The 24715-nt window shown below is 34.9% G+C and overlaps 2 protein-coding genes and 1 pseudogene across 3 annotated transcripts; 1 reads left to right on the plus strand and 2 right to left on the minus strand.

Annotated features, from left to right (window-relative positions):
* Positions 1–554: 554 nt before the first annotated feature.
* Positions 555–4424, plus strand: LOC113347467 (annotated as a pseudogene).
* A 235-nt stretch (positions 4425–4659) lies between these two features.
* Positions 4660–7155, minus strand: LOC113347466 (pentatricopeptide repeat-containing protein At4g19191, mitochondrial-like). The gene has a single exon (XM_026591128.1). The coding sequence runs from the start codon at positions 6977–6979 to the stop codon at positions 5006–5008; it is 1974 nt and encodes a 657-aa protein (XP_026446913.1). The 5' UTR covers positions 6980–7155; the 3' UTR covers positions 4660–5005.
* A 120-nt stretch (positions 7156–7275) lies between these two features.
* LOC113347468 (transcription factor TGA1-like) lies at positions 7276–12733 on the minus strand. 2 transcript variants are annotated; one of them, XM_026591130.1, is made up of 10 exons: positions 12396–12733; positions 11921–11995; positions 10522–10702; positions 10347–10421; positions 10012–10071; positions 9845–9922; positions 9681–9735; positions 8914–9185; positions 8590–8817; positions 7276–7976 (listed from the first exon to the last, which is right to left on the minus strand). In XM_026591130.1, the coding sequence occupies exons 3-10, from the start codon at positions 10681–10683 to the stop codon at positions 7824–7826; spliced, it is 1083 nt and encodes a 360-aa protein (XP_026446915.1). In that variant the 5' UTR covers positions 10684–10702; positions 11921–11995; positions 12396–12733; the 3' UTR covers positions 7276–7823. The 2 variants fall into 2 exon arrangements, with proteins under 2 accessions (XP_026446915.1, XP_026446914.1); XM_026591129.1 differs by lacking the exon at positions 12396–12733 and having other exon boundaries at positions 11921–12216.
* Between the last annotated feature and the right edge of the window lie 11982 nt (positions 12734–24715).

The following is a 24715-nucleotide window of genomic DNA, read 5'->3' on the forward strand; positions in this document are numbered from 1 at the left end:
CAAGGAAATAATTAATCCAAGAATCCTTTTTTGTACGTTTCTTTGAATTTGGTATCTTACCTGTCGACAAGATAAGCTAAAATACCATACTCCACGCCAGCATTTGCTGTTCTCCCAACTACACTAAAATTCTATCTTGTGCTCCATAGTCCATACTGTTTCAGAGACATACGCCAAGGAAAATTTTCTTCCACCCCATTTCTTTTGTTTTTACCATCTACTGTTTTTGCACTAATTTTTACACAGCCCACGCAAGTGCTTAGGCCTTAGCATAAAAATGATGGTAACTTTTATCACTAATGGATTTTTCTCGTTCGTGTCGTCAAAATGTGTATAATATCTGAACTGCTTTTGCAGATTTCAACTGCAAAAAAATAAAATAAAAAAACTTACCAGTTGGGTGGAAGTAAGATTCTAGTCACAAAATGATCGTGATTTGTAACAAGCATGGAAGCACGCTAACTATAGTACTCCCAGTCACACACAATTCAGGATGCATATACTAGTATAAAAGTGGCGCCAATTGTCCTCTCTCTCTCTCTGCTACTCAAAACTGAACTCTAAGGACTGTAAGATGATGATGTTATATAGAAATTTATGCAAGAAAAGTGTTGAGTCTACAAAGAATTATCAAAGATTACTACTTTGTAATTCTTATTCTTCTTCAATCACGACTCCGATCATCCGACCTTTTGATTATGAACCTAAAACATATACTGGTCCATCAGCTGAACAAATCTTTCAGAAAAGAAAGAAATTTCTAGGTCCATCTCTCTTTCATTACTATGAGAAGCCTGTAAGATCTCTTTTTCTCTTAAGAAATTATTTTTGTGAAATTTTAGTATGGGGTTGGTGATCTAGGGATTTCAGAAATTAGGGTTTAGTTAAAGATGCTGTGTTTGTTATTTAATTTGATATTCTTGTTAAGATCTAGCTTTGGAGTTATCTAATTTGCTGGATATATTTGTTGATTGAAGTCTTATAACCTAAGTTTACCAAAATGAGCTCTTTACATGTCAAAACATGATTCGGGTATTTGACATTTCTTGACCATATTGTGTTTGATCTTTGATTTTATATTCTAGGAATATCATTTCATCATCCGTATTTCTAATTGATATTCTTGAAAGGATTTTGGTCAACAGATTTTGAATAGGGTTTACTAGTAATGCATATAAAAATTCTATTTGTTATAGTATATGTTTTCTGTTGTCACTAGTTTGTGTTTTATTTGTTCTCAAACTTTGATCTTACATATTTGCAGCTAAATATAGTCGAAGGCAAGATGCAATACCTGTTTGATGACAGTGGAAGGCGATATCTAGATGCATTTGCTGGGATTGTTACTGTTTCCTGCGGACACTGCCATCCAGATATTGTCGATGCAGTGGTTGAACAAACAAAGTTGCTACAGCATGCAACTACGATTTACCTGCACCATCAGATTGCTGATTTTGCGGAGGCTTTAGCCTCAAAAATGCCGGGGAACCTGAAGGTGCCAATTATCTGGATTATTACATGCTTTTTAAAATTTAAGTGTCTTGTGCACATATTTAGATACTAAATGAAGCACTCCAATTTTTGAAGTACTGCAGACTTTTGTTCTACTTGGTCTCAGAAGAGTAGATTAAGCAATCATGACTCTAAATTATTCTTCATATATGTGCTTGGGGCATTGATGATAACAGTCACCATCAATATTTCTGATATATACTATGTGTGGAAAAAATTACGAATTCAGGCAGACAGTGAACTTTGGTGTTATAATAAGTAGTAAGTTGTTTGGTATGTAAGTTTCTATTTTAACTCGATATACATTCTGGAAAGTGCAGGTTGTATATTTTGTCAATTCGGGAACGGAAGCAAATGAGTTAGCCATGTTGATGGCCAGATTATATAGTGGTAATCTTGGTATGATTGCTTTAAGAAATGCATATTATGGTGGAAGTTCTAACACTATTGGCTTGACGGCTCTGAACACCTGGAAGTACAACATCCCCCAGGTGTGCATTTTATTGAATATTTTATGATAACTCTCGGATATTAGTAAACTAGGTACAGTAGCTAGAACTAACTACTTGCTAATCATCTGCTCGACTTAAACTAATTGTCTATAGGTTAACTTTTTATAAAAAAAAAAATATATACTCTCGACGATGTTATAATAACAACATCTCACTGTAGTTTCTTTTGACAAACTTCCGCAGGGGGAAATTCATCATGTTATGAACCCAGATCCCTATCGTGGGGCCTTTGGTGCTGATACCAGTCGCTATGTCAAAGATGTACAAGATCACATTGATTTTGGTACATCTGGTAAAGTGGCAGGTTTTATCGCGGAAACTATCCAGGCTAGAGTTGGCAATCTATTTCATATGAATATCTTAGTGCTTTCTGTCTCCAATGTATAGAGACTATACAATACAGTGAGAGTGATTTTTCATTTAACTACAGGGAGTTGGAGGAACAGTTGAGTTGGCCCCTGGATACTTAAAAGCAAGTATATGATGTGGTACATAAGGCAGGTGGGGTGTGTATAGCTGATGAAGTCCAAACAGGATTTGGCCGTACTGGAAGCCATTACTGGGGTTTTGAGACACAAGGTGTCATTCCTGACATTATTACTATGGCCAAGGTCAGTACCACCACTCTCACGTACTTCTTGATGCCTGAAGATTCAGATCTTTATATAGTTTGTTTGATTTGAACAAGTCTATATTCGTGTTAACCACCAATCATTCAAGTATACACTTTGAGTAATCTGTTCTATGAATTGAGACAGGGTATAGGAAATGGTTTACCATTAGGAGCAGTTGTGACAACACCAGAAATAGCAAGTGTGATGGCTCAAAAAATCCAGTTCAACACATTTGGTGGCAACCCTGTATGTTCGGCTGGTGGGCTTGCCGTTCTCAGAGTCCTTGATAAGGAAAAGCGTCAAGCACATTGTGCTGATATTGGCTCCCACTTAACAGAGCGTTTGAAAGCTCAGCAGAGATACGACAGTAAGCATCTGGTATCCTTAGATTACTTGATTAGTCTGTTAAACTCATTTACTTTATCTACAACTCTCACAGTTCCAATGTTGTTAATATTTCCTTTCTTCTGAATAATTATAAATTGCTCATCTTTTGGTTTACAAAGTGGTTATTTCTGGTTTCTACTTTTGTGTGGGCACAAATGTGTCAACTAGATTGCCATAAATCATGAATCTAAGGTTAGGATTTATAAAAGTACTGCACCTGTGAGTTTCTTATTCTTCATATCCACATTATTTCTTAACTTCCGGGCACTGTGTTCTGGAACCTATTCTGAGTGTTCCTACATGATCTGTGGAGATTTTGAGTTTGATGTAAATAAAAGTATCATGAAGATAAAGATCTGTGATTGGAGCGTTATAATGACAAAAAAAATAGATGATCCCAGCCTTGGATAAATAACATTTGCACTGTGGACCCTGTTTGTTACTTATGTAGTATGCTATCTTTTAGAATGTTTTCATCGTCCGGATACAGTAAAGTCTGCATTCTATGAAATTTTGGATTTTCCCTTGGATCTCATTTACATTTGCTCTTATTTCACAGTAAGTGGAGATATCAGAGGTAGGTGATTAATGTTGGGGGTAGAACTAGTAACTGACAGAAAAGAGAAAACACCTGCCAAAGTAGAAACTGCAGTGCTGTTTGAGAAACTCCGAGGTAAAAGGAATCAACCTAGTGCCGGATTATAAATTTGTTCTCTGTAATAGTTCCTTAACAAAATGTCTATTTTTGATTTAAGAGCTTGGTGTTCTGGTCGGAAAAGGAGGCCTACATGGAAATGTCTTCAGAATAAAACCACCTATGTGTTTCTCCAAGGACGATGCAGGTAATCTCACTCTCCACCTTTCAGTTCCATGGTCACTTTGGACTTTAGGTTTCAAGTGAATTTTCAATGGAGTCTTGCAAGCTACTAGTACTCTTACTATGGTTGCATAAGAGTATGCTACCCATGAATGACCATTGCTCTGTACCTTGTACTTAGTTACTCAAAAGAAATATAGTAATCTCCCTAAAAAGGTCTAAGCAAACTCATCAATTTCGAGATATTTCAGCTTTCATCTCTTTCTAGTCTTTACATTTTCAATCTTTTTGAAATCTATCTTGACTTCAATTGCTTGCAGATTTTCTGGTGGATGCATTGGACTACTCCCTATCAAAGTTATGAGGATGTGTCTGAAGTTTCAAGAGATAAGAAAAGAGGGATGTAGCTTGCATAACACCAGAATGTTGGGATACTTGCAAATGAATACACAATTCTTCCTTGTAGTTTCAAATGCTAATTTCAGGAAATGAAAGAAGACGAAAAGGATAGAAATCTGTGTAAATTTGAGTTGGTCCTGGAACTTTTTAAAAAAGATTATTGCATCTTCTTTTTCTTTTAAATGTGCAGTTCTTTGTACAAAGGCATATCTAGTGGGTTTTTCATAGACCCTTTTGAAAGGCTTTTCCAAAAGTCTGTCCAAATGTTCAATGTGATTCAGAAATATAGCTCTAGTATGTCAAGAACTATACTAGTAAAAGTGTTTCAACATGAGTACTTATAGAAGCTAGGTTTACCCTAGCCAGTCACCAAGATTAAGATCAATCATGAACCAGGAAGCTACCCAATCAAGACGTGACTGTATCCCATGGTAAAGAGAAACAAATTGTAGCATAATGTGGTTGTCAAGCAGAATGTGCTTTGCAGAACAGACGACATTTTCTGTCAATTCAGGTTAAGATGTCAGCAAGCTTTTCTGAAGTTGAAGAACTTCAAAAATACACTTCCAAAATGAAGTTCTGAACTTTCGCGAAACATCAAGATTCATATTTCTGTGTTAAAGTTATATTCTCGGCACGGTAGTAAACTTGGCCTGCATCACCCACTTCAAGTCTAACTAAACTTTCTATTTCTTGCACCACGATTTAATCAACCTGCTATTTTTCTTTTTTGGAATCACAATTATCTTCCAAATCCTGAAAGCTTACTTCTCCAGCTCGTGCTGATAGAGAATGAACTCCATGTGCTGTTCTAATCTATCTTTTTTCAATTGCAAAGCTAAGCCATCTAAGACTTCATATATCAATATTCCTTCTTGGTGACACCGATCTTCAACTGTGAATGAGTGCATCGCTCCGTTCACTTGAACAAAACTTTTACCAGGTGATTTTTTCACGCGATTGGATTTCATCATTTTACGTGTCTTTGCTACATTGTCCCACTTTCCTTTCGAGGCAAAAATATTGGCCATGGCCACATAAGAAACTGCAGCTTCAGGCTCAAGCTCGAAAAGTTTCTGAGCCACAAATTCACCAATTTCTATCTCATTGTGAATTTTGCAAGAGCCAAGCAGAGCACCCCAAACACCAGCGTCAGGTTTCAAAGGCATCTTCTGAATAAACTCTAACGCTTCTCGTAACTTTCCTTTTCTTCCAAGTAGATCAGCTATACAAGAATAGTGTTCTAACGTAGGACATAATTTGTAAGCTTTTTCCATCAAATCAAAATACTCCAACCCTTTCTCAAGCAAACCTGCGTGGGTACAGGCTTGAAGAACCGCAAGAAAAGTAACATGATTTGGTTTTACACCGGAATCTAACATTTGTGAGAAAAGATTCAGAGCTTCCTCAAATTCTCCATTCAAACCAGAACCTGAAATCATAGTTGTCCAAGAAACAATAGTTCTGTTACTCATGGACTTAAATGTCTCGTGGGCGCTTTCCATACTTCCACACTTTGCATACATATCGATTAATGCATTACAAACCATGACAGTCTGTCCAAAGTTGTTTGAAATTATGTACCTATTAATCCATCTCCCAAGTTCTAAATTTCCTGTTTGTCCACAAGCAGATAATAAAGAAATCAAAGTAACCAAATCCGGCTTTTCACCAGCTTCTTCCATGGAACCGAACAAATCAAATGCTTCGACTAAATCCCCTTCCTCTGCGTACCCATTAATCATCACCGTCCAAGAAACACAAGTTCTTTCCAACATGGTGTCAAATAAGTAACGAGCAGAGTCCATGTCTCCACACTTTGAATACATTGAAATCAGTGTATTAATCAAAGAAATGTTGGAATCACAGCCAATCTTGATACCGTGAGAATGGATTTGTTTACCTTCTGAAATTGCTTCAGGATGAATGCAAGAAGAAATCAAGCTGGTAATTGTGCACAAATCAGGTCTTTTTTCTTCATGACACATGTTTCGATAGAGACTGACAGCCTCATAAAATCTTTCAAACTGAGCATATCCTGAAATCAAAGAGTTCCAAGAAATTACAGTTCTTAGACCAACTGAGATCTCATCAAAAACCATCTTAGATGAACACAAGTCATTAAACTTCGCATACGCAGAAATCCAAGTATTAGAAACTGAGATATCATCTCCTACCCCAATCCGAGTTCCTAGACAATGAACAGCTTTTAACGCATTCAAACCACTTGCACTATTACAACTCGATTGTGTCAGGGCTATAACCGTAATGGAATCAGGTTGAAAATCCGATAATCTCATTTGAACCAAAAGAATCAAAACCTTATCAGAAAGACCCATTTGTGCAAAACCCATCATCATGGCATTCCAAGACGCCATGTCTCTATCAGGCATTTCCTCAAACAATTTGTAAGCAACATTTAATTGATTACATTTACAGTACATATCCAGGAATGCTGTTTGTACAAAGATATCATAACAAAATGGTGATTTTACAACATGGGTATGAATGATTTCTGCTAATTTGCAGTTGGATAGTTTAGCACAAGCTTTAGCAATGAATGGAAATGTCAAAAAGTTGGGTTCAAATCCTGATTGCTTCATTTGGCGGAATAAAAGAAAAGCTTTAGTAGGGTTACCCTCATTGACACTCGCTCTAATAGCATTGTTCCATTGAATAACGGTTGAACAATTCAAAAATCGGTTAAGATTAGTTCCAGTAATAGCTTTCGTAACCATGTCTGAGTTTACCAAATTTCATAGAATAGCTTTGCAGAGGCTTGGGTACCGCTATTGAGTCACTTGGCAATTTTCAGGTAGTGAGGCAGACTTTGCAAAGACACATGCGCGTATCTTATGTTTAAAGGTCTCTGGATAATACCATTGACACCCGTTTCTACAAAACATCCGCAAATAAAAAATCATCAAGAGCAGCTTCCCAAAGGAATAAATGACTTCTTGAAGTTAACCGTTTAACATTTGTAACATTTCCTTTTCTACATATCAGAAACCAAAGAGCAACCTCAGAAGATCACTACAAGAAGCAAAACGATTTTGATAGATACACTGATGTACATTACATATGTTTTCATCTCCCAACACAAAACTCAAAACACAGACGCACAGAAACAACGCCACCACAATAATTCCCCAAAACTTTACATTACATGTCTTACTGGTACAACATTTAACTTAAGACTCAAAAGAAAACAACCCCTTCTATAATCTTCTCCTTATTACGTTTTCTGTTTCCGGCAATGCATATAAATGTGCAGTGAGGTTCTATTAACAAACCCACGCTCTTGATACATGGACACTTGAGAAAGATTTTCATATATACATTCTTGGATGTTTTTTTTTTAATTATTATTTTGGAACAAAAAAAAGTCTTTCCAGAAGCATTAAAATATCACTTACCGGATTAACAAGTAAACAAAGACTTACCAAGGGAAGTGGTGACCTTGATAAGCGAAGCTAAACAACTGACTTTACTTGCTATGCTTTAATTTCTTCTACCTCTTGGCTGATGATGAGTCTTTAAAATATTTAGTTGAGGGTTTTGTAAGTTCTAATTGTGTGTAGATTATGCTGGTTCACGTGGCCTAGCCGCCCAAAGGTTACTCAGGGCTCGAAGCCTTTGGAAATAATCACCTAGTGCAAGTAGTCCTCTAGCTGTCTGACGAGTTGTTAAGATACGAGACATTTGTTGCAGCGTCTGTTGGCGAAGATGGCCCGCCTAACAGAATATTAAACGTTAATTGTCTGTTTACTGAGCAAAAGTGGGTCAATAAGAAAGTAAGACAGGGTAAAGATGTTTAACGTTCTACAATAACAAAAATGCTGCAGTACCTAACGACTGCATTCAATTGTGCTCAGTTCACTGATAATGTGAGATACACCATACAACTACCTAATTGCTAGTGCCGTAGTTCAAGGTACATCCCATGTCGTCAAGCCATGGGAAGGTGAACTGTTGTTTCTCCCCAGATTCAGAAGTGGGCTTAAGAACCCACACTCTCAAGGACCTGTTATCAGGTGAAAGCACCAATTTCCAACCTTAAATAGTTCAAATCTAGTCCCTTTCAGCGCTTCCAGCATATATATACATGGCCTTCATATTACAGTGTGGCTTTCTTGCGTTTACTGGCCAGCCCATAGCAAAGAAGAAGATAAAATTGGTGCATTTTGACTGTACTCAGCCATAACAAAAATATCTCCTTAACCATGCCTAGATGCTTGATGTTCAAAATGATGTAGAGATATCTCAAGAATGATAGCATGAAGCAATTAACTAAAGGAAGATTAGTTATGGAGTATAATCTAATCAGTATCGGGAGAAAATAAGGTACCTGATTTACAAAGCTTACAAGAGCTTCTAACTTCTCAATTGCCGAGGCCATTTGTGCCATATAATTCCCTGAATTCAACAGATCCGCCGCCAGTGTATCAGAAACAGTTTCTTGAAGTTTGTTCATCCCTTGAGAAAGAGCATCTTCGGCTTGTTGACATGATTGTTGTAGACTATATACATTCACTAGTTGTTGCTCTGTCAATGGATCAAGTTGTGGCGTGAGGACCTGATAGGAGTAAGAGGAATTAAACCCATAATTTTTGACAACCAAAGAAGAATAGAACAAGAATAAAGTATGTTGATGAATTGAAATTCCACTAACCTTTAGAAGCTCTGAAGGTCGGAAACCACCAATCCACTGAAAAAAACGTTCTGCTGACGTTTTCCACATACCCGACATCAAGTAGAAAACATCAGCCTTTGCAGCAGTAGATTTCATGCGAAAAAGATCGAAATAGTGATTCATGGCACCATCAACAAGTATACGGAGCTCTATATCAGTTACATTAGCTAGTAAAGCAGATCTTAGTTCACGTATTTGTCTGTTTTGTTCTTCAACCCAATGACCATATTCCATGTCAAAAGTCGCAATCCCTACAAGAGGAAACATCTTCACCAATGAGGTGAAAGAAAGCAGTGCATGAAGTGGTAAGCAGAGAAAGAGGGAGAAGTGGAATCTGGTTGACAACACGTACGTGGTCATTAGACCCAGAAATAAGGATGGCCGGATTCGGGCTCTCTTTTTATCAGTGCCAAAAGTTGGCTGAAAACCAACTTAAAGAAATACCTGGGGGCTAAGGATCCTTAAAATTATTAAAGGATTAACTAAGATGAGTAAAAGGAATGAAAATCTCATTCTTTAAAACATTGTTCCAAACTAGAGTAGTACTTTGCATTTGACTAACTATGGCTCAATGATTACCTTAAAGTTGGAAGCTTGAAGAGTATACCTCGTGATAAATTAGTGACGGATTTTCCAGGGATGTTAACAAAAGAATCACGGGCCAAAAAGCAATATTTACAACGGCCAAAATACTGTAAGAATGAGATGATCAATGAAATTGGTAATTGGTACATGCGACAGCTTACCTGAGTTAGCAGGTCCAGAGAACCCCAAATGACTAGTATCGCCAATGTATGCACCCTGCAGCAAGGCAGTCACTGCTCCTTTAGATGGGAACTATTACTTTCCATTGTCTTTGCTTTATTAAATAAAACTGAAGGAGATAAATAGAGAGAGAGAGTCTGCAAACCTGCTGTCTAGCACGATTAAGGTCCTGTTCTATTTGTGATAACTTCAAACGACTTGTTTCCAATTGTTGAACATACGCCTGCAAAGTTTCATGTTGACGGGTCAAGCACAAACAATAAACACCTCAAAAGCTTATACACTTCTATCTGCTTGAAAATTTCTCCCAACCTTTTTTCGCAGGCGACTTTTCCGTGCAGCTTCTCGATTTTGTGCAAGACGTCTCAATACCTGTACATTAGAATACAAACTTATTCGAAACTGACCAACACACTCATTGAGAAACCAAATCATACCAAACTAAAAACATATATAACTGGTTTTGTATAAGGTATGTAAATAGTGTTTGTGGTGTGTCTGTGTATCTTTTTAATGCAGAAGTTTATGGTCAATAACAGCAATGATCTAGTCTAATGAATACAAAGTAGTAGAACAGCATACCCGTGTTTAAATACTGTAATCAAAGAAAAGGAGCAATCAAATCATCCAAGGACCGTGACTTTTACCTTCTCAACAGGCTTGCTTGCCTCCTGATCATACTTCTTCGATGATCCTACTATTCCTTGAGAAGTATCATCGGACTGTTAAAAGGATGATGGATATGTGAGATTTAGCACACAACTCGGTAAGAAAAAATATTGAAAGATAACGGAACCATAAAAAATTTATAATGCTTCTCACCTGGGTGCTGTCCAGTTTATTGTCGATCTCTACAATCATAGATGCGGCTGAATTTGGACCATTATGGATTTTGAAAGCATCAGTCCACATGCTAACCTGGTGGGGTGGCTCGTACATACCCATCCTTCTAGAGGTGGCAAATTGTGTTGTGGGAGAGTTCATACTCTTTTAGTGGAAATGTCTGCAGGAACGAACAAGTGTTATGACAGAAAATGTAAGAAGATCTCAGCTATATTAAATAAGGAATACCAAAGGAAATTCCTGAAAAAATATCAAAAACAAAACTAGACCTTAAGAACTTGACCTGGCATAGCTAGAGACTCTGGAGAGAAACTAGGGCACGTTTTTGTAGAAGTTGGATTGAACAATTGGGCGCATCATGCATATGGAAAGTGTTTAAGATAAATGGAGGTACACTGGCCTTAATCTAGGAAAATTAAAGGTAACAAATAAAACACATTCCTTCCCAAATCGCGCAAGCTTTTGTTTCATTTTTTACCTTCCTTCATACCATTCTTAAGCATCTGATGTTTTTCAAGTAAAGCTACTGAATAATGAGATTCTAGTACTGAAGGGAGAAGCTTATGATTGTCTTGGAAGTAGTTTTGCAGAATATTGGACATTTCTTCCACCCCTCACTACTCAAGCATTTCAATTATGCTGAATCATCTAATCCACATTCAAATTCTTCAACCATTGTGTAATGGAAACACATTCAACTACAAAGTTGACAAAACTGGATAGGCATAAAGCAAAGGACTTTCTTGCTTTTAGTAAGAGAGTCGCCAATTTAGTTGATAAACTAAAAGAAAGCTGCCATTCACCAAAAGTTGATTTTGATACCAAAAAGTTTCCAGACAGATGGCAAATTCCGACACCTGAAGAAGCGATGTGCTTCCAACGGACGGCAAATTTTCTAAAACTAGTGCGTTCATAGCATAACAAAATCAAATCACTACAACTTAATTATTATAGCAGTCGAAGTGCAACCGACAAATACGATACAATATCGGACTGTACATTTAATACATCTCTCTAAATAAGAATACAATCTCTGTCCATATCAATGATTATGAACACTGCTTGATAATCTATTTCTACCAAGTATCAACGAATACCCAGATCTTAAATGAATATATCTCAACAAAACATAAATTATATTCAGAGAAACTAATGAAATGAAAACTTTTAACAAAAATTTAGTCCAAGTAAATGATAGCATCAAAGTCCATTTCTCATTCCATGAGCAACATAAACACATGCTTTCAGATTAAAAATCAAAACCAGGTGACTTTTTAATAATTTATTAGTCAAACTTAGAACCCAGATTCATCAAAACTTAAATAAAGATCAAAAACATTTAAACTCAAAGACTCGATAAACTGAATAAAAACCATACCTTTCTTTCTTTCTTTCTTTCTTTCTTTCTTTCTTTCTTCGTTATTTCATCGGAAGACGATTTTCCCGCTCAAATCTAATTAAGTACAAGTAGTAATCTTTCTTTTAAACCCATGAAACATATGAATCAAAAAGTACAGATATTCTACAGCTTCTTTTCCTCTGCTTCTTCTAAGTACTTGTTTTAGACATAAAAACCCTAATTTTTGGAAGCAACAACTCCTTGACCTCCTCTCACTTAGAAATACACAGAATCAAACAAGAAAAGATTAAAAGAAATTAAGAAGATAATGAGGGATACAAAAAAGTGATTAAAAAATCGATTAAAAATATTTTTTGAAGTTCTTGACCTTTTATGCTCATCTACAGTCAACGATTAATTATTTCGTCATACTTCCACCAAAACAAATAAAATTTAATCTCTTGGAAAAATATACACTACTAGAAGAGATAAAATGATATATGAAAATGCGTACCAGGTCATTCCACTTTCTTAACATGCGCCACTATCTGTGTATTAGCCTTTACCATTCCTATAGTTTTAAAAAGGATGTTGGGTGAAGATAAACATCAGCAGTTAAAAAATATTAATGTTAGACACTAGCAAGACAAATACCAAGAACAGTACTGGTACAAACAGTACTATATACAGTGGTGATATGCTTGTCAGTTAGGGAGAATTTTAATACATGCATGCCAATCCTGAAACAAACTTTTTATCTTTTACTGTTAAAAGAGATTCAGATTCCTGATAGTTGGTCAAAAGTGATATTTCCCGCCCATTCCCAGAGACGATGGGTTGTGTTCAGAGTCCAGACCAGACAGCTTGAGTTCTCTCAAATTAGCAAGATGGGATTTTATGCGGTTTGCAGTACAGGATTCTAGAGGCAAAATGAAAGGGTCGTTTAAGTTGCGTAAGCGACTGCCCTGCCCCCTTCTTCTTCTTTTTGAATGTTTGTTTATAGATTTTAGATTTTAGGTGCGATTAGTGATAGTGTGTGCTCGGGAGGATGACAAGTAACTGACAGTCAACCCAAGTCAGTTAGGTCAACATCACAATCTTAAGCTTTGTGATAACAGAACCAAACCTGGAATAGATGGAAATTCGAAGTTCCTGCCATGGGTGGATGCTAAAGACTTCTCTTTTTCATTTTTTTTTTCCTTCTTTTCTGTATAATTTGGTTTGGTTTCCATCAATAATTTAGATTATCTTATTATGGGGAGGACCTTGCACATCAGCAGATAGTGATATTTCGTCATCTTCTAACAAATAATTTAGCGAATTTCATTTCAATTAGTAAAGTCTCATGTGATGCGTCTCCTACTTTCATACTTGTGATTACGTAACCCCTTTTAGATTGCGCGCTCTAGATTTGGTAATCTTTTAAGCGCACTCCAGTCTCCGGTATTCACCCACCCTCGGAATCAACTGGTGGGTAATTCGTTTCTCCTGTTCATTTTTTTCTTACTTAGGCTGATCAAAAGTGGCTTATCGCGGAATAACTTTCATAACCCTAAACATCCAAGGCTTAGGCCGTATAAAGTAAACACTCTTTATTCTTTTATTTTTATTTGCACTAGTTAATTCATAAAGTGGATGAAAACTAGATAAGATTAGTAAAGAGATCACCAATTATAGTACTGTATGTAGTTTAGTTTGGTTTAGTTTAATCCATCCCTACTTTAATACCAAGTTGGTCCTATCAAGCAAAGATTACCTATTCGGAGTTCCAAGGGAAAAGTAAAGTACGCTAATTTAAAATTGTCATTATCTCCATGTATTCTATTACTAACTTATTCAACTGAACTAACCCATGGAGAGCTGGTGGTTGCTATTTTGGCTGAGCAACAAGGTTAGCTGCACCCTATTACGATCTAAACACCTTTTCAATTTTTGACCCCGTTAGCTGGTGTCAAAGAAATCTAATCACTTCTGATCAAAACCAAAAAAAAAAAAAAAAAAATCTAATTACTACAAGGGAAGGATAAACAGGTATAGCCATGGCTGCTAATCGGGTGTCGGAATACTAGGAGAGTACCAAAACACATATTAGGACAACAATGAAAATCCTTTATCCTATATGGGTTTTGGTATTTTTCCCAGTAATTCGACACCCCATTAGCAATGTTGTAGTCCAACGTGCGCGTGATGTGATCAGGGATTGCAAATTATTATTTAATAATTTTGTTTTTTTAGAAGTGTAATATTTCATGATTCATGAAGGGGATATGAGTATTAGCGCCTGATTTATATGATTCCATATAGGACAAAAAGATCTCAAATGATTCTAATCGTTGGATCGACCAGATGGTATCCCTGATTCAGCTCATATAAATCATGTAATTTTGTACGAAGAAAAATAAATGATATACATGTAGATCACCTTGCAAAAAATACAAGGCTTAAGCTTGATTCTATTTTTGGATTAGTGACCATCCTATATGGCTACGATCCCTTGTAAGAAAACGGATCGATGTTACGTTTCTTTAAGACTTTCAATAAAAAAAATTTCCTAGTAAAAATAAGAAACGAAATAAGTAATTTCAGTTTTGTTTTTTCTTCAACATAACTGACTCATTTGAATTCAATTATTATTGTATTTGGATTAAATGATTTTAGTATAGATTTCACATAAAAATCTTCTATATTTTAATAGTCTTTTTTCTTTTTTGAAAATTATACCTTTGGGTTAAAAATCAAAAATGAAAAAAGAAATAGAGAGACTATACGAGGTAATTTACTATGTCGTTTGTCCTTATCTCTAAGACATTGAACGAGGTATGAAAACTCTTGATATAGATGGATACTTTATTGTCTATAACATAAAAAATAGAAGATTCGGTTTCACCCATCTGGGTCTTGTTAACTTGTATACCCGTATACATGTTAAGGTTCATTAAAACAACAATTTCTTGCATTGGAAACAAGATTTGTTTGTTTTATTACATTGAAAACAGTAATTCTTTGCATTGGGAATAAATAATATTGTTTTTAGTGCAAGAAAAACCAATTTCTAGTAGAATAAGACAAAAAAATACAATTTTTAAAGAAATAAAATAATTCTTTATTAAACCTTAACATGTATACGGGTATACAAGTTAACAAAAGTCCATCTAAATTCTATCTATCAAAGGAAATATCACAAGGTAAGAAGTTTGGCATTTGATTCCATATGTGTATGTGAATTCCTTGATTTCTTGTTCTTTAACCAGCACCATCAACTACTTTATTACTACTTCTATGTTGGGACTTAGAACTCGAAAATGACTTCCACACATTCATAAGAAAGCTAAGCACAAAAATCTAAACGGACGCAAAACAATTGTCATTTGTACCAATTGTAGCTTCCAAAAATGAATTCAAACACCGAAGGGATATAGCATGTCATATTTAAAGATTTTGGTTATAAGGAAAATAAGCGTTATTTACAAATTTTGGGAACAAATCACATGTACTGATATCAGATAACTTTATCACTCTCCCGCAATCAACATAGCAAAACCGCTAATGAGATATCATGTTATTGGGAAGGGTACCAAATAACATATAAGACAAATAACTTTTAATTTATTTTATATGATATTTGGTAACCTCCCCAATAATCTGATACTATTAGCAATGTTGCAACATAGTGCAATACTAAAAGCAGACAACAGATTGAAATGTCAAACTGTACTCCATCCCCTGTAACATTAAAAGTAAACAACAGAGTAAAATGTCAAACTGCACTCCATCTCTTCAAAAACCAAACAAATCTTCCTTATTTCTCATTTTCTATCTTCTTCTTTCTTCCATTTGTTTCAAAACTTCATTCATTGATTACACAATGATAGAAAAACCTTTGATCATTTAAAATGAGGGACAAGATAAGTGTTAACGTACTATGTTAATATTGTTGCTTTAATACCTCATTTAATTGGGGGTCCCTAAAAATAATTAGGGGCCTCACATTACAAGACAAAAAAAAGTCATGAAATAACAATTTGTGGTTAACCCTTATCCCAATATTTTTTAAATGTCCGAACTACCCCTAAATAATTAGTGTTAATTGAGTTGTTAAGTTAACATAATTAGTTTGTTTAAATTAAAATAAGATTTAAGAGTTAAATTGGGTGGTGGGGGGGTGGGGGGGGGGGGGGGGGGGAAGAAGAAGAGGAGTTTTTCTGTTTTTGGTGCAAATGAAGATCACATTGCTCAAAATGAAGGAACCAACCCTCAAAATGAGGAACCCGAAGCTCAAAACAATCAGGTAAACATCTTATACCCTTTATTTGTCTGTTTGTTGCTCCAAGTGGTCGAATCATCCACACTATGGAACAACTCAGTGTAAGGGTCGTCATAGTCGGGGGGGGGGGGGGGGGGGGTGTATATCCAAACGACTCTCCAGTGTCGTCACTTTATTGGCATTACCAATAACGACTCAAACCTGCAACTTTTCCAGGTTATGAAAAATCGTTAGGTTGGTCTGATAAACATTGATGACTCACCTTTCCAAGTTATGAAAAATCGTTAGGGTGGTCTGATAAACATTGACGACTCCAGCTAGCTAGCTAGGTCACTTAGCGTCGTTACTTTGTTTTGTTTATACCAAGACGACTCTAAAACCAAAAACTCTCTGTAAATGTAACTCTTAGGGTCGTCATTTGTGTAATCATATTCAAGAACGACACTAACCAACCATTTCATATATAGCTTAGAGTCGTCATTCCCGACATCTATAACAATAACGACTATGAAGGAGTCGTTATTCTGCTATATATATTGTTGACGACCCTTAAGCTGACACAATATAAAATCTTATCAGCTTCAGAGTCCTTATTCATTCTAGCCAACATTTAAACAAAGAACTTCTTAACAACGTTCTAAAATATTAGGAAAGCAAAATAATTTCAACAAACCATCCAAACCAAACCCCAAGTACCTAATGGACAAAATAGTTGCATATAAGAAAAGTTAAGAAACATAAGTTCAAGTCAAAAGTAACATAAAACATAAGTTCATTTCAACAGCAACCTCTAGTACCTCCCTGATCGGCTAACTTTCCATCTTATATTAGGACCCTGAGTTGCACAGCCCCCTGGGGAACCACCATCTTCTCTACTTCGTTGTTCATTAAGAGGATGGTGGATACCTTGTCCCTGTTCAACACGTTCTTCTCCTAGTTGGCTACGTGTTTTCTTGGTCCTCTTACCTTCCTTAGCCAGCTCAACAAACATTTTCTTTCCATTGGGATTTTCAACGTGTCTGCAGTAATCAGTGTACCGACGTTGTTTGTCAGGATCAAAAACTTCCCCTTTGTCGACCGAGCAACACAGTGCGTTTGCAAAAAGATTCATTCGTTCCCTCTATTTGCATTCAAATACAAATTCACATTAACAAACTTATATTTGTACGTAGATGACAATTACAATTACAAAAATAAATACTCACCACAAGCTTAATAATGGTAGAATCATCCTCTTCATCCTCCTTATCACCAGCATCATTACCATCATCATCATCATCCTTATCACCACTACCACCACCATTTTCATCATCCTCCTCCTCATCATCATTGTGTTCATCCTCCTCCCCCTCAATCTCCAAATCCTCCCTACCACCACCACCATCACCTCGACCAGAACCACTATTACCAGCATGATGACGATGATCATCATCATCATCATCACAAACGACCCTTCAACATAAATGAGGACTCCAAATTAGATCATGACGATTCTCAAATACATAACGACGACTCTACTTCTTTTAGATGACGACCCTTCTGATTATTTGGAAAGTAAACAAGTTATTTATAATACATAGTCGTTAGGTTCTAAAAATGGGTCTTCATAAGGAATCGTTAATGGTTTATATATTAAAAATAACGACCCTTTCATTATTTTGGACAAAGAGGTAGTTTTGTATAATATAGAGTCGTTTGGCAATAAAATAGGTCGTCAACATGAATCATCATCGGGGTACTTAAATACATCCTACTCTCTAACCTAGGGTCGTTATCTCCCTCAGCATAAACATTAACGATTTTTCATAATATCAACATGCAGATGAAAAATCGTTAAGGAATAAGGACTTAGATTATGACGACCCTGGAAATGAAACTGAAATTTTGCAGTTGATTTCATAATATCAAAATGCAGATGAAAAATCGTTAAGGAATAAAGACTTCGACCATAACGACCCTAAAACTGAAACTGCAATTTTGCAGTTGAAAACCTAATTTTTCAATCAGAAAATCAAATCAAACGCAAACCCAAGTTAGATTAGGGGGTTATAGTTCACATACCTTTTGATTGGAGCCATACGTTTTTCCGATTTCGCCTTAGTACGTGCCATTTTTGTAGTAAAATCTAATCGTGTCATGTTTGAAAGAAAAAAAAAATCGGACCGTTAATGGCGGAGGAGTGAGCAGAGAGAGGAATAGGGGAGGAGAAGAAAAGTTTTTTGTTTAGATAGGAAATGAAACTGGGGGCCTTGGGTTAAGGGCAGATAGGATTTTTAGGTTAGTTATTAGGAAAGGGCATAATAATATTTTCGCCACCTTTTAAAACCCTCCTATAACTTTTGGTGTGGGAAACATATTGGTCAGAGCCCCTAATTGTTTTTAGGGGCCCAATTAAACGAGGCTTTAGGCTTTAATAGTGTTGTTAAAGGTGACCTTTCCCAAAAAAATGTCGACCGCCAAAGTGGTCTCACTTAGATTCTCATGTGCTTAGCTTACCTAACATTTGGTAATAAGGTATATTATTTTTTCACAATACAACTCTACTTGGAAATTTTTCCACTTCAATTTTATCTTATTTTTGAAAGGCATACATGTATTCTATCAACACTTAGAATGAAAGAAAAAAAATCACATTGATAGTGGGGAAAACGGGAAAAAAGAGTATATAAAGAAAATAATTCTTTTCTAGGGGTGATTTATTTTAGTGATAATGCAGTTGAGATGCTAGACAACCGAAGTTCTTACTTCGTTTTATCCCGAAAGAGAATCTGACGGCTAGCACAATGCGTTCGTAGCGGAGGGATTAGTATGGGAAGGTGTGGTACCTACCACCCGGAGAGTCGGTGTAAATTTTGGGGTTCTTCCCTCGGTACACCTAGAGTTATTGAATGAAATTAGGATCTAATCTTTACTGTGTACATAGACGAAAGAAGAAAATCTCATGCGTCAATTATGAGAATGTTCAACTTTTATTTGAATTTTGGATAATTGAGATTCCAAATGCTCCAGAATACGGATAAAAAATGACGAATGAAGATCGAAATAAACGTAAATAATATACAATGTGAAAAAAATAATAACAAAAAAAGGAGATATACAGAGATACACAAGCTACAAGCCTACAACCACAATACAACATGTACATGATACTAAAATCAACTCAAAATCTAAAGTTTGAATTTGGCTGATAATTCGCGTAAAACTAATAAAATTAAAATAATAGTACATAATATTATGATCAACTCTGAATTTGGAACATTGATCGATGATATGAAAGAACACTGTGACTACTAGAATTCCAGTAAGTTTACGTCATATAAACATCTTAGAGGATGATATACTAAGTAGTAAAAACACATCAGTTGAGTTGATGTTTCTAAGTAAATAAAAGGCGTTTAAGATAAAAATAGCGAGAAATATAAACAAGATAATAAAGTAAATGCTACTAAGTTATCAAGAGACACAAAAATAACGTGGTTTGACTTTCGTCTATGTCCACGGGGTAATGAGTGATATTATGTTTGGGAGTGAGGTCATAAGATCTTAAATGCTCTTATACGTAGTAAGTAAAACTTATATTGGTGTTATACTAAATCGCATAGCATTTAATAAGTATAAGCTCTCTTTCTAGTTATATATTAGTAATTGTGTGTCATGTTTGGAAGTGAAGCTCAGCATTTATAACGCCTTCCCCATTAGGGGAATATTCGTTGTCTCTAGGTCCATCGAGATCCGATGCTCCGTACATCTTGTACCTTCGTTGACCGCTCACCTTCCCCGGTCAGACTATGCCACATAAGCCCAATCCACGTTCCTTAAGACCACACGCCTAGATGGATACCCATTGCATTTAATGCTAAGTGGACGCCTCAGTTGTCTTAATTTGACTTGCCGACAGCAGCCACATCCCTAGGCTAAGGCCTAGTTCTTCATCATCACTGTTGATTGAAGCCTCCTCGTGATGATATAAAGTAAACTGAGAAGGGATTCCCTACTTCGTGGGTATCACACATCACTGGGTCTACTTGGTTATTTTACATAAGCTTGCCCTGATGACGACACGTGTATGCCAGATACATGATATTCACAAACATAAAAATAAATTATTTAAAGGAATGCCCAAGTCAAAGTGTAAAGCTAAGTCGGATGAAATTTTTTGGTCGTCTAACGATACCACTTTTTGGTCAATTCCAATTAGCAACACGTTGTACAATTCAAAGGCTATAGTTGCTTAACTGATGAAATCATATAATGATTTTATTTTGATTTTTTCTTATATAAATTTAACTTTTTTGGTTCAAAAAAAAATCAACTCTAAATCTAAAATTTTCAGGCAACTCACGTTAGCAACATCTTATACAGTTAGGAGGCTACAACTGCCTAATTGATGTAATCATGGAATGGTTTGATTTTGATTTTTTCCTATATAAATTTAACCTTTTCAGTAAAAATAAAGAAAAGAAACATCAACTTTATGTCTAAAGTTCGAACATGGATACTGGCCTCTGTAAGACAATTAAAATTAAAATAATGATCCAGAGATGAATGCTCTCGACTGATAGCCTTTGTAGGACTATTAATACTAAATCATTCTAAAGTTTGAACATGGTTATTGGCCTCCGTAAGACAATTAAAATTAAAAAAAATAATCAAGAGATGAATGCTCTCGACTGATAGCCTCTGTAGGACTATTAATACTAAATTAAGACAATAGAGAAGATGCATGCTTCCGGTGGGGCTCGAACCCGCGACCTTCGGATCATAAGACCAGCGCTTTAACCAACTGAGTTACGCGAGCACTTTTTTTTTTAAATCACCTTTTCCTACCATTCTTCAAACTAGTATCATATATTCTCTTCCACACTTTCTTCGCGATAGCTGGTAACAACATCAAAAGATCAACTTTTTTAGTTACAATAAAAGAAAATATCAACTCTAAAATTTTCAGTTATTTCTTTTTACCGACATCTAGAATACAAAACATAGTTTGGACAACTTAGCCTAGATAAAGAGCGGCCAGGATGCATTCTGGGGAAAGTTAAATCCATGATTGTGGTTTGCTCTAATTAAAATTAATCATTATGAGTACTTTATTAATTAGTGTATCATTAATCTCTCTCATAATGAATAATTTATTAGTAAATTTCATCATTAAATATCCTCTTAATTAATATAATAAATATGTATTTTTGCATTATTAAATAATTTTGAAAAAAATTACTATATCAATAGAAATTAGTGGTTAGTAGTGGAAGAAATAGTGGCTGGTAGAAGTGGTGGTGGAGGAGGCGATAATATCAGTGGTGGTGGAAAAAATAATGCCAATGGGTGGTTTTATGATGGTGATGTTGGTGAATAGTCGTGGACAATATTAGTTTTGTATATTTACAACACAAGCAACATTATATCGTGAAAGATGTAGTTGGTCATCACGATTGACAAAAACAAATATCATATTTTTAGGATGATACCAGACCATTTCAAAAAAATATGATCATAACCGCTAGATTACCTAAACGATACCCTTGCTACCTTTAGCACTCGGTTGTATAAATCATGGTTCTAACTGTTAAAATAAAATTAATTGCAATACAACAAAGTATATAACAATAAAAAATGTAACGGAATAAATTAATTAACGATCTAAGTTTGTTCAACCTTAACTTTACCCATGATGTTTGTGATTTAAAAATTAGAAGTACGACAAACGGCCAACGGGAGGTAGGCGGTGGTTGTGGTGGAGAAATAAATGATTTTATATATGGTATTGTAATGGCGGCGACGGTTGGTGAGTAGCAATAGACTATGTTAATTTTGTATCCCTAAAAAATTAGTAACATTATAAATTAGAAGTTGGTTGATAGTCTTATTAATAAAATAAAATAAACTCGGTTAAAATACCTGAAAGATCAAAGAAAAACAAAAAAAAATCACAAAATGTCACGTTATATAATTACTATAAACAAACGGGCACAAGTCAAAATCAATACAATTTTTTTTACTTATTATCGAGGTGTGTCGTTATGGTAAGGGTTGTACCCTAATTGTGTATACTTTTATGCCTATTTCTTTGTACTGTATTATAAAATGAAGCTTTGATAAGTTAGGAAAGAAAGACCAATTCTGATTTTTCCTCCCAATTGGTGAATTCATGGTTTCGTTCGATCCCATGAACACACACTTTGATTGAAAAAATTCATTACATATTCTCTTATTCCCATCTCAAACTCTAAATCAAAATGGAAAAATTTGATCAACTGAAAATTACAAATCTACCTTCCCATAAAACTGAACAACTGATTCTCTCTCACGTTCGGTATGATGAGTGGGTTTGAAAAATCTAATTCGTTACTTTGGAGCAAACGAAAATCAGAAATGAAGTTGGGAAGGGAGATAGATTGCAGAAAGGAAAAAAAAACCAAGAGTATAGTTCTGCTCAATCTTCTTTCAATTTTCTCCCAATCTTTGTCCACCAAAACGTACATATGTGACCAGTCAAAATACTCTGAGCTCATTTGAGAAAATATTTTATTTTTTACATTGTTTCATGTATGAATGTTTGGGGTTTCTATCATTTTCTTGAATATCATTTGTTGTATATTTAGCTGAAGTATACGTTTTAAAATATAGCCTTATTGATTACAATAACCTCATGGTTAAATTTAGGGGTGCATGTATTTTGTGATTAAAATTTGGCTATCACAGGTCATCGGGGTTTCAATATATTCACAACTTTTTGGTTTAGAAAGATGATTTTTTCAAGAACCAATTTTTCGTTTCTATTTGTTTAGATATTAGTGGAAATAGAATTTTGATTTCATCTTGATAGATAGACTTACACAAAAACTTATAAGATTATTCAAATTACACGTTATAATTTGACAATAAATTGGTATTTGCAAAATGATCTTACATATATAAAAAAAGCCCTTGTTCTTCGGGCTTCTGTTTCAAAGTCCAGAATAATTTGACTAGAAGCTATTTTCAATAAATAATCTGACATGATTATACGTTATTTATACAACATCCACGCCATTATGAATTCATTCTTGGAAAAGCTAAATTTATGGTTGTAAAATGATCAGTTTAATTAACTTTCAATAATAAATGTTCTATTGATATTTCATAATAAATATTTTTTAAATTAATCAAATAAATATATTTCCATTAATACAATACATGATAAATTTATTTTATATTAAATCAATAGGAATTAATGGTAGTTGTGATGGTGGGCAAGGGTGGTGGATCGACGCCGGGGATAATGATGGTGGGTGTTGGTGAGAGTGGTGGAGTGACGATGTTAATGGTGGTGGTGGTAGTGGGATGAAAAAGGTGTCCTAAGATTATTTAGTTTCCCTTATTGAAAAAAATTATTTGATATTAGTTTTTCAGGAAAAATCCATTGAGAGAGTTTCTTTTCAATTTAATAAAAAAATAATTACACAACAAGCAACAAGTTGCGCCGCGAGCTCTTATTAGTTTTTAAATTTGTTTTTTTTTCTTTTTTTTTTAAATTAAAATAAATATTAAAGGCCATATTTTTCTAGGGAGAAGATAAATCAATAGCTATGGTTTTGAGATTTATCGGGTCGCGGCAGGTAAGAAGATAAAACCTATAAAAAAAAATTGACCATATACAAGGCTACACGCGAATCAATTGTAATTGATTTAGTTTATCATATCTCTCTATTCCCATTTTTTGTCATCGTTGTTTTTGCCATTTCTCCTCGACTTCATATGATTATGCATGCTTGATAAATAGTTCATGGTAATAGGCAAAGAGAGAAGATAAGTAGATAAAAAACGAAATGGATCAAGAATTACAGATTATTAAACTTTAGGAAAACACAAATCTATGTAAATTTAGTATAATTTATATCACCAAAGGGAGAAAAATAATCCTTGAAGCTAACAAATTTTGTAAGATCAATCTGATTGATTTTGAAGTAATTTTGTGTTTCAGATTTGTTATAAATTTGGTGAACGACCTTTGATGATTTATTTTTTTTTCGAATAAGGGACGCTATTTTGTTTTGAAGAAGTTAATGAAATGGTTTTCTATTACCCATAGGCCCATAGGATTTTGAAGAGTTGGTTAACGTTTAACTATATTTGTCCTAAAGGATTGTATGACTCACAAATATAGTATTAAAATATTTGAGACTAAGACATGTTTATTAACCAACACCTCAAAAACATTTAGACTTGGATCAACTTGATCGATTTTTAGCAAACAATTATGATATGTATGAACCGATGGATATATTTGAAATACATATCATTTTCCGTGCCGTTACGACACGGGTTAAGCCCTAGTCTTATACAATTGGTGCCTATAGCTATTGTAATCATGTAATAGTTTGATCTTGACTTTTTTCTTATATAAACTTAACCTTTTCGGCAAAAAAAAAATAAAAAAAAATCAACCTTAAGTCTAAAGTTTGAACATGGTTAAAAGCCCATGTAGGATCATAGAAAAGAAACATCAACCTTAAAAGTCTAAAGTTTTAACATGGTTTAAAGTCAATGTAGGATTAATAAAATTAAAATAATAATCAAGATATAGA

This window comes from Papaver somniferum, chromosome 2 (assembly GCF_003573695.1).
Source record: "Papaver somniferum cultivar HN1 chromosome 2, ASM357369v1, whole genome shotgun sequence".
In the NCBI taxonomy this organism is placed as follows: domain Eukaryota; kingdom Viridiplantae; phylum Streptophyta; class Magnoliopsida; order Ranunculales; family Papaveraceae; genus Papaver; species Papaver somniferum.